The sequence below is a fragment of the Colias philodice genome, chromosome 15, assembly GCF_061535455.1.
Source record: "Colias philodice isolate Cphi_HAF_F1 chromosome 15, ilColPhil1 Martin Lab GWU primary, whole genome shotgun sequence".
Taxonomy (NCBI): domain Eukaryota; kingdom Metazoa; phylum Arthropoda; class Insecta; order Lepidoptera; family Pieridae; genus Colias; species Colias philodice.
Window position 1 is genome coordinate 12,266,433 of NC_143100.1, and position 11,572 is coordinate 12,278,004.

Consider the following 11,572-nt stretch of genomic DNA (forward strand, 5'->3'; position numbering starts at 1 on the left):
TTTGTCGGCAAGGGTAACACCTCCAGCCCATCTGAGCATTCTCATTTCCGCTGCGTGTATTTTTGTCGCATGGGCCTGTTTTATGGGCCAGCATTCACTACCATAAATGAGAGCTGGGCGGATCGCTGTTTTATATGCCTTCCCTTTCACACGCACTGGCATCCTGTTGTCACAGAGTACGCCGGACAGTTCCCTCCACTTCATCCAGCCAGTGTTGATGCGGTTGGTCACGTCTGCGTCAATGGTACCATTGTTAGATATAACAGAGCCTAGGTATTTAAAATGGTCGACAGTATTGAGCGGGTGATTTTGAATGTTAATAGTGCGATCTTGGTTATTTGAGCCATATCGGCACTGCATATATTCCGTCTTTTGACGATTGATCTTCAAACCTGCGGTCTCTAAGGCGCGTCTCCAATTCTCCAGTGCTTCTTCGAGATCTTCAGCACTATCTCTAATCAGTACAATATCGTCTGCATACAACAAATCCCAGGGAGGTTCTCTTTGCAAGTTTGCAGTCAGATAATGTATGATGAGATTGAAAAGTAGCGGACTCAACGCCGAACCTTGGTGGACACCCACTGCCACCTCAAATTCCTTGCTCAACCCTGCCGGACTTCTTACCTTAGTAGTTACCTTATGGTACATATTAGCAACCGCATTGATATAATACTCTGGAACATTCTGTGACCGCAGGGACTCCCAGATCAAATGTCGTGGTACTCGGTCAAAGGCCTTTTCTAAATCTATAAATGCAAGATGGATGTCTTTCTTCATTTCTCTATGCTTCTCCAATAAAATTCTCACACAGTGTAGGGCATCAGTAGTTGATTTCTGCTTCGTGAAGCCACATTGGTTTTCGGTTATATTAACCAACTGCATTAGACGATTGTTGATGACTCTCTCCCATATCTTAAGTGTATGTGACATGAGTTTTATGGCACGATAGTTTTCACACCGTCTTAAGTCACCTTTGTTTTTGAAGAACGGGACTAGAAAGCTTTTCCTCCATTCAGTAGGAATTCCATCACGTAGGATTCTATTAAAAAGTTGTGTGAGGAAAAGAGCTCCCTTCTCACCCAACTTTTTCCATAGGTCAGCGGGTACTTCATCAGGCCCCACTGCTTTGTTGTTAGACATTTTCCTAATAGATGTTTTAACTTCGTCTAGGCTAATTTCCTGTATTGGTCCCTCAACAGCTGGTAAGTGTGGTGGTTCTTCGTATGGATACGTCTGATTAAGTAGTTCCGAGTAGTATTCCTGCCATCTTGCGTTAATATGAGCGTTTGAGGTCAGTAGCTGATCATCCTTGTTTTTGATGTACCTCGAGTTACGAATATCCATATTGTTAGCTCTTCTCTGTCTAGCTATTCTAAAAAGTTCCCTGTCGTCTTTAGCTCTTTCTAATCTTTCGTAGAATTCTTCATCATGATGAGCTCTTGCGCAGGCAACTTCTCGTTTAGCTGCTTTCTTCGCATTGCAATAATTACTACGATCCTCTTCACTTCTACTTAATTGCCAGATCTTGAATAATTTCTTTTTCGTCTTGACTTTTTCTTCTACTTCTTCTTTCCACCACCGCGCTTGCTTGTTATTCTTGAGAGGACCCTTTGAGATTCCAAATATTTCTGAGGCTTTCTGCAAACAATGATTTTGGAAGCTGCTCCACATTATATCAGCTGTTCGAGTGTCATTTTCCAGTTCTTTGTCTACATAGTCTACCATTTCTCTTATGAATCTATCTCCTTCCACTAGATATAGCTTATGCCATCGGATTTTAGGTGTATATTGCATAAAGACTTTAGTGGTCTTTGGCATTATAATATCGACGACTAGCAGACGGTGTTGTGATGTAAGAGGCTCCCCTAGTATCACCTTGCAGTCTCTAAAAATATGTAGCCTAGAACGGTCAGCTAGGATATAATCAATTTGGGTGCTTGATCCTCCACTTTGATACGTTATTTTATGCTTGTCTGGTTTCTTAAAGAATGTGTTAGGTGACGTCATTATTTATTACCAGCATCAGTTTTAGTCAACTGCAAAATTATAATGTTTTCTTTTTGGGATATTTTGTGAGACTTGATTCTTTGGTTGAATATAATTAACGGCTTCTAGACGATGTAGCATTGAAAAATGATGTTTCAATATGTTTAGCACTAATAGCCTTAATGATTACTAGACTTTCAACATAATTCAAATTATTTCAAAAAATAAAAACACGAATCAAAGAAGAAAGTCCTACGTAACAGGGTTCGACAATTATTAATTTACGTGGTGGCTAAGTCTTGAAATTCAAACTTGTTAAACAGCTACCTATGTTCTCTAATTTCTTTCTAATTTTAATACACTATCTCTACATCACATGAATTATGAAGAGAGAAAATACATCTGCGCACTCCATGCGTACATAAACCTTACATGTTGAAGAGGAAAAACTTGAGTCGTATTTAGTACAGTATAAAGGGAATCTACACATATATGAACAACTCTTATATTAAGTTTTCCTTATAGAAAGCAAATTTTATTTTAGAAAACCATCTACACTCCATCGTAGCTTCAATTTTAAATGAACTCTAATGTAAAAATAAATCCCCATATCACTTCGAAAACAATCCACAAGAAAGACCCATTTCCGCAAGACGAAAATAGCGTCCTACATTTTTGTACTAAAATATTGATAGCTTCGAAACGTCATTGATACCTACATCCGAACAGCGTTACATAAGCACAAACAATAGTTCTGCATCCCGGAGGTGTTTATTTATTTATTCACGAGCCAAGGCGGGATGGTAATATTCAAAAACACCTTCTGTTACTTCAAGCGGTTATTTATTCAAGGCGCAGTCCATTGTCGGTATTGAAGCGAATGTTGTTAACTGGGAAGGAACTGAGCGTCGTAATCTGGAATGGGATCCAGCGGATTAGCATTTTAAATGGAGCTCTTGGACGCTTGCAGCGCTTGAAAGCAGTTAGGAGCTGATTCATCAAAGTTTCCAAACTTTTATACGTCTATTTGTCGTGACTGCTGATTTTGCTGAATGTTCATTGTTGAACGCCAGTGTTTAATTTTATTGTTTCGTTTTAATTCGTTTGTCTGTTGTCTTTTTGCGAGTTTCGTGTTGACTCTGCGATGTAATAACGAAATTACATGGTTTATATCAAAAGGATAACACTGTCTAAATGTTGCGTATTATTTTTCGTGTATCTTTCTATTTATTTCCTGTAAAAGTGTTAAAAATTGTGCTAACAAACAAATAAGGGTCAGCAAACGAATAAAATTGTGTTTAAGTAGGCATCGTGTATTTTAATCAGGTAAAGAATATTGCTATAATTTGCCAACAACTATAACAATATTCTTATTATTCTTATAATCCACCAACGTATGACAGAAGGATTACACTCATCAAATAACTAAACGTATGGGACTAGTAATCAAATAACTGAAGCAAACATTAATTATGAACAAAAATAATCAGCAACATTCGGGTTAGCTCTCACTTCATCAATCATCAGAGCATCGATCGATCCACGGCAACGGATAGTTTTTCTATATCCACTGCTGCTTTGTCACTGTCGAATTATCTTGTCCTACAAATGTACATTACTGGCCGGTACAGGTACTTTGATAGATTGGGCGATAGTTGGATAATGGTTGAGTTATGGAGATCTGGGGTGTTGCCAAGTGGACAATTTGCCAAAACTAAATTTATTTTAGGCAAGGGAAAGTCTCTATTAGAAAGATACATAATTATAGAATATATAAAACTCAAAGGTGACTGATATAGTGATCTATCAACGCACAGCCCAAACCACTAGACGTATCGGGCTGAAATTTGGCATGCAGGTAGATGTTAGGACGTAGGCATCCGCTAAGAAAGGATTTCCCGAAATTCTTGCGGGAACGGGGAAAAACGGGAATGCACGTACAAAGTCGTGGGCGGAAGCTAGTATTATATATAATAGTAGTGTGCGTTAATAAAATAAATACTTTTTTTGCTCTTTCAAATAGATAGGCCCTACGCCTTTGAATATGTGCTCCTTCGCCGAATTACATAAAAAATAATTTTACAAGAGGAAAAAATCTACGCCGCTTCATAAAATTGACAAATATGTGGATTTCCAAATTGAGAAAAATTGGGTACAGACATGATATGTGTCTACAAACATTGATCTTTCACAATCTGTAATCAGTCGTAATGAACTCGTACGGTATTTAATGACCCAATTTTTAAGGAAACAGTACTCATCCGGATTGAGTACTGTTTCCTTAAAAATCATAATACTTTTCAAAACAATGCCACAGCGGCAAGTACATTTAATTAAATATTAAAATCTCTCCATTACAAACTAAGCTCAAAATTGTTTTCTATTTCCGTCCGATCAAAATATTTCGTCACCAAAGTCAAATTTAGGGCTACCAATAAAGCTGATTGACTTAGCCGAAACAACGGCTCTGTTCTCGATACAGCGCACAAACAAATCGGCCCGGGATAATTTATTCCCTTAGACATGAAGACTTTTACAAACACTTCCAGCTTTGCCTTTGTTTAAAATTCGGTGGATGTTTCTGGAGCGACAGTTGAAGGTCAAACGTGTTTTTAAAATGGACGGCAGCGTAAATTAAAATGGGATCAATATTCATTAACTGTGAAGCGTTTTTAATTTAATCTTCCCTTTACTTCCACCGTTGTTGAATACGCTTCATGGGGTGACCATGTACTTTGTAAATCATGGTAATATTATCTTATTGAAACTAGTGAATCAATCACACCCAATATTTAAATTAAGAATTTCATATTGCAAATATTAAGTAGGTAGTATAAATATTAGTAGTTAGTATTCAATAGTCAATTTTAATGAAATTGAATTTAAAAAAATCCATCAGACACTTGTTATCAATAATAGCGTATCGCCGACAGTCCTAAGATGGAATAACTTGACCCCAAAGTGCAATCCACAACTTTTTAATAAGTTTAATAGCGCTCGAAATATCTCCTAGTCATTACTAACCAATATTTACCTTGTAACAAATATTAGCATTTGTTCAATACCGCTTGAATCTAAACAATAGCATTGATGTAACCACAAACATTCACACACATTACAAATAGCGCATCCAATAAATGGCGTTCATAAAATGGCCACGATCGGAAATTTCGGCGCAATAAATTTGTCACAGTTATGTATTCAATAGAGTAATTAAGCCGACTATATCATGTAACATGTTTCAATTTGTGAAGATTAATATTGTATGTACTTTTTTAATTTTCAATTTTAATCATTAGCGTTATCACCTTTCTGCGGTATTATTTTTAATGTATACAGTGTTCATTTTCAATGCGCTTTTTGGTTTTAATCTATAGTTAAATAAAAAACTTTCGCATATTCTGAAATCACATAAAACCCATATTTCGTTACAACGCGTTTTCTCTAGTTAGAATTATTAGTTGTAGGTAAATAAGTTAAGTGGTGCTCATAATTGAATATTAGTTAAAGTTGTATTTAACACTAGCTTCCGCCCGCGACTCCGTCCGCGCGGAAAAATTAAGAAAAATTAAGATTTATTTTTTTTCTACGTATTTTTCCAGGATAAAAAGTATCCCATTTTATGCCCAGGATAATAAGGTATAATAATTATACCAAGTTTCATCGAATTCGAACCGTTAATTTTTACGTGATTCCTGAACATACAGACAGACAGACAGACAAATTTTTTTTTAATCACATATTTGGTTTTGGTATCAATCCAGTAACACCCCCTACTATTTATTTTTTCAATATTTTCAATGTACAGAATTGACCCTTCTACAGATTTATTATATGTATAATAATATAGATATTATTATAGTAAAGCTAGTATTAGTACGTTTTCTAATACTAAGGGTACGTATATAATTTATACAACAGTACACATTATAGAAACGCCTGATTAAACCCTTTAGCGAGCTAATTTCAAATAACCAATGTTTTATATTTACACCATAAACTTACATTAATTGACTAAACCGAAAATACCGAACAAAGTTGAAAATATTAATGAATAATGGGTGTTCGCGTGGCTTGAGGCGAAACAAAAGTTAATGAGCTCTCACAGCGTGAAAGTTTAATCGAATTACGAACCGCAAGACACACCCGCGATGTGGCGATGTTAACAATTACCCGGCTTTGCGCGGAAAAATATAGCAGAACATTTTATCTGTTTCGTAAATATGTTGGTTTCTTTTGTGTAAGATTTATGTGCGTTTGTATTTAGAACTTTCAAAGCTTTTTTCTTCTTATCTTTTTCATAGAAAGCAATGTAGAAGAGTAGATATTCCCAATTTTATTTGTAACTAGCTGCGCTTCGCGGTTTCACCCGCGTGGCTCCGCTCCTATTGGTATTAGCGTAATGATATATAGCCTTCCTTGATAAATGGGAATAGAATAGAATAGAATAGAAAACACTTTATTGTACAATGCACACAAAAACAAAATTTACAAAAAACGATATTTAACTTAAAATAAATGTACAATTTGGCGGCCTTATCGCTTAAAAGCGATTTCTTCCAGGCAACCTTGGGGTATAGGAAAAATAAATCAGTAAAAAGGTAGATAGTGCATAAATACGTACATTATACAAGAAACTGTAATTATACATAGATTACATATACTTAAGAATCAAATAATATTATACAAAAACAAATGAGAAATGAGCAGTATAGGAATACAAATATTAGAAGAGAGGAAAATAAATTTACATAAATAGATAACTAAATCAGCAAAGAACATAGACAAACAGCATTAGAGAGATAGATAGTAGTTCTTAACAAGAGTTTTAAAACTATATAAAGATTGGGCTTGCCTGATCGTTGTCGGGAGAGAGTTCCACAATCTTACGGCTTGTACGGTAAAAGAGCAATCGTAGAATTTGGAAGTGTGAACAGGCATACAAAGCGTAAGATTGTCGGAGGAACGGAGATTGAGTTCATGAGAAGACCCCATAAACACAAATCTTTTTTTCAAGTAGGAAGGAGTTCTAGGATCAAAAAGGATGGAGTATAATAAGGAAAGGATATGCATATTCCGGCGAAGACGGATAGGAAGCCATCTGAGCTGTGAGCGGAAATCGGAGATATGGTCGAATTTACGTAAACCAAAGATAAATCTAATTGCAAAATTTTGAAGACGTTCCAATTTGTTAAGGTGCTCCTCAGTAAGGTCTAAATAGCTTGCATCAGAATAGTCAAGGATAGAAAGAAGCAAAGACTGCGCGAGCAAAATTTTCGTGGGTTTTGGTAGAAAATTGCGCAGTCGTCTTAACATCGAACCAACCCCAAAGATCTTACGGCTTACCTGTTGTACGTGTTCTGTCCACGATAGAGTTTGGTCAAACCATATGCCGAGATTTTTAACCGTTGGACTGTAGTCAACATCAACACCATCGATAGTAATTGCAGGCAGGTCTTCAAAAGAAACCCTAGATATGAAGTGAGGACTGCCTATTACTATTACTTGCGTTTTCGTTGGGTTAATTTTGAGTCCATACTGATGAGCCCATGTCACAATAGCACGCAGATCATTATTGATACACTCAACAGCTTGTTCAAGATGCTCAAGACTTGCATGGGTGTAAATTTGTAAATCGTCTGCATATAGATGGTAGAGAGAAGATAATTTACAAGTTATTGAATTAATAAATACGCTAAAAAGGAGTGGTGACAACACGCCGCCTTGAGGTACACCAGCAGTGATATCGCACCAAGTTGAAAAATTATTATCAACACGAATACACTGCCGGCGACCATGTAGATAGCTACGAAACCAGTCGATCACTGCAGGAGATATATTAAGAGAACTCAGCAATGCCAACAATATATCGAAATCAACGGTGTTGAAAGCATTGGAAAAGTCTATAAGAGTAAGAATTGTTAGCTGTTTATTATCCATTGCCAGACGAATATCATCTGTAACCTTGACAAGCGCAGTGACCGTACTATGACCGGCTCTGAAACCGGATTGTAAAGGATCTAATAAGGAGTTTTTCGTTAGAAAAAGGCACAGCTGTTGCTGTACTAGTTTCTCGAGGATTTTTGAAAGGAAGGGCAGGATTGAAATGGGACGATAATCGGAAAAGCTGGAAGGGTTAATCTTTTTCGGGAGAGGAACTACATGAGCGTCCTTCCAACTATCGGGGAAGCTAGCGGTTGAAATAGAGAAATTGAGGATATGTGATATGATAGGAGTGACTATGTCAAGGATAGGTAGGATCATAGTACGGCCAATGCCATCACAGCCCAGAGCATTCGAAGCAATGGACAATATGTTCTTTTTAATATCACTGTCAGTGAACGATGTGAAATTGAACGGAGGAAAACTAGGGGTCGGCAAAGATGAAAGAAAGTTAATAGTATCGAACTTAGTATTGCTATCTAAAGGAGCAACCGAAGAAGTAAAGTGTTTATTTAATTGGTTTAGGTTGGTATTGAGAGGAATATTAGTATTAGATTTGCCAACTCCAAGGGATTTAAGAAATTTCCAGGTACTACTTGTGTTGCCGTTCTCAACAGATTTATGGAAGTGGCGTCGTTGCGCATCTCTACACATCGTATTGCAGCGATTACGAAGAACTTTATATTTCTCCCAGTTGAAGTCTGAGTTGTTCTGCTTGAACCTTGATTTAGCCAAATTCTTCTTGTGAACTAGCGATTTCAGCTCATCAGTAAGCCAAGGAGCCGGAGCATGTTTCATTCTAATAGCTCTAATGGGTGCATGGACGTCGTACAATTTTACAATAATAGTGTTGAAGACATCAACTTTAGTTGTCACTGTGTCGGCAGAGAAAACGGGAGACCAATCTATTTTTTGTGCATCTTCACATAGACGTTCTAAGTTCATATCACGAAAATTACGCTGCAGCAGAACCTTGTGCTTCTTTTTAGGAGGACGTAGGAGGTATGACAGGAAGATTAGGTCATGAAAGGAAAAGGCGTCGGCGGAACATTGCCCGTGTTTCGAAACATGGCTAGTGGAAGAAACAATAATTAAATCTAGGAAAGAAGGATTACAGCCAGGAGCAGAGTGGGTAGGATTAAGAGGAAGTATGTTTAAATCACAAGAGGAAACAACAGAGGAAAGTTTATGACTACGGGCATCATTTTTCAAGAGACAAGTATTGAAATCACCCATAATCAGTACGTGTTCATAAAGAGGTCGTAGGTTTTCAAGGATAGTTTCAAAGTTATGGAAATAATTGACAAGGAGAGAGGGAACATAGAAAACACCTAAAAGGATTTTTTTATTCGAAATATTTAATTCTAATAGGATATACTCGGCCGCATCATCTGGCGGTGGCTGAGGAGAAGTGCTGACGATAGAAAACGGTATGTCGTTGCGTAAGTAAATAGCAACTCCACCCCCTCCACGGCCGGTGCGGTCGTTACGTATCAAATTAAAACCAGGAAGGGAATAGGTTACGGAAGAAAGGCAGGGTTTGAGCCATGTTTCAGAAATAAGAAGGGCATGGATGGGAGCATTGGAAAAAGATGCAAGCAAATCGTTGAAGTGGGCCGGAATACTTTGCGCATTTATATGGATAAGATTAAGGTTGTTAGGAACATTGGAAAAAGTGGAAGCAAGCGTTTTGTCGAGTGGTAAATACTCTGTGCTATGGAAACTATCATTGAAGCTGTTATTTGAGCTGGATAAAGTATGGTAGGAGTCACTGCAATCTGTGTCATTTAATAGAGCAATATTTGTAAATTATATTTAAGTATAATAAAGAAATAAAAGATAGATAAATATATGTACAGAAAGAGAAAAATATAAACGTAAATTTGAATAAAGAGAAAAAAAAATATATATATACAAGAAAAAAAAAATATAAATATTAAATTTTCCTATACCCGCCAGCAGCATTAGAAAGTAATACATAAATCACACAAAACATAATGGAACGTAAAAAAAATAAAATAATAATAATTCACAAATGGCAACAATAATTGAGTTGACAACTACTAACATCTTGTCTATATCTGACAGGTGACAGCTCACAATCACAACATTGAAATGACAATTGACATTTGACAAGTTAGTTTGGATTATGAAAGATACAAAAGTAAACAAAAGTAATTACATATTTATTAGAGGGTAAAAAGCTAAGAGGTAAAATACCACAGATAAAATAATTTTGAAGTGAATGAAATAAACAGATCGTGAACAAAAGAAGCAAGAATGAAATTAAAAGAAATATAATAAGTACCTAATGGGTGGTATAACCTCATAGATTTGAAATTTACTTTTACTTTTTAGGACGCCTCGTTCGAGAGCCGGTTGTCCCCTTGATATCTTTAGTGTTGTTGGATGTTGCAGCAGATAGCTCAGTGCTATCACAAGCGATAAGATCAAGGTCCTCGGATGAAACAACTCTGTGGCGAACTCCATCAGAGGTCCGGATGATAATACTCCCCTCAAGCGTCCAACACCTTGGAATACCAAACTTCTTGCGTGCAGCCATAAAAGTGTCATGCCTGGCCTTTGTGAGATACTCAGAGATGGTAATACCCGTGTTCTTGAAGCAAGTTTTAGAGAACCAAACATGATCCCTCATTGGCAGACTTTTAAATTTGACTAAAATAGGCCGGGGCTTATCGGTATTGCCACGACCCAAACGATGACAGCGACTAAAGCTTTCGGGTACAACCTCAGGTTTTTGAAGCTGGTCAGCGAGCACTTTAGCGACCAGTGCAGCAGTATCTTCTTTTCTCTCCTCAGTAACTCCATGCACAAGTAGCATTTTGCGGCGAGATCGAGTTTCTTGCTGGTCGGATATTATGGGCTATCTAACACCAAAAGAATTTTTCAAATCGGACCAGTTCCTGAGATTAGCGCGTTCAAACAAACTCTTCAGCTTTATAATATTAGTATAGATATATAATATCATCTCCAACAATCATATATAGATATTTATAATATTAAATACCAAGATACAAGTCATCAATTCCAATTCGTTCTCAGAAGGTCTCTAATCACCGATATCTGAAAATAATATTAAAACAGATGTAGGAACTATAAATAATCCTGCCATATTGTTTCAAACCTTTATATATTTAACAATATCATCTAAAACTTTCTACATATACAAACACGTATAATATGAAATAGAAAGTGGGATTATATCTTGTTACCATCACGCAAACACTATTTGAATATAGGCAAAGAGTTGTCAAAAAATATCCCTCGTTTTTTGAACATCGAGCGGCTTTATTTGAAATTTAATCTGTCAAAGCGATGAAAAGATTCCCGCTACCGTGAATTTGAATAGAATTGAATAACTGAACTTATTCCTATATTCATTAACACATATACATGGGAATCATTTCGATAAGTGCCTTATTGTGTTTGAATTGCATTGCGTCTGTATCGAGTCTGTAATTGCGTACCTGACATGTTAATTAACGATTTTGTCTTATACTTTGTTTCGATTTGTAATTTGCGATTTAATATCGATTATATCATAAACTCTTTGGTTTTAGGAAAATATACAATGGTTATAGTTTGCGTTTCAGGATGTTATATATAGCTCCTTTATTTGTTG

General features: G+C 36.5%; 2 protein-coding genes across 2 annotated transcripts in view; one reads left to right on the forward strand and one right to left on the reverse strand.

Moving 5' to 3' along the window:
- Positions 1 to 11,572, forward strand: part of LOC149482557 (protein O-mannosyl-transferase TMTC1-like) — a 137,331-nt gene that overhangs the window by 44,880 nt on the left and 80,879 nt on the right. The gene's annotated exons all lie outside the window — the stretch shown is intronic.
- On the reverse strand, positions 10,087 to 10,776 carry LOC149482558 (protein unc-13 homolog C-like). The gene has a single exon (XM_089704229.1). The coding sequence runs from the start codon at positions 10,769 to 10,771 to the stop codon at positions 10,277 to 10,279; it is 495 nt and encodes a 164-aa protein (XP_089560355.1). The 5' UTR covers positions 10,772 to 10,776; the 3' UTR covers positions 10,087 to 10,276.

Bases quoted from the DNA above. Each gene is read 5' to 3' on its own strand.
- LOC149482558 (XM_089704229.1), bottom strand. From the start codon at position 10,771: ATGCTACTTGTGCATGGAGTTACTGAGGAGAGAAAAGAAGATACTGCT.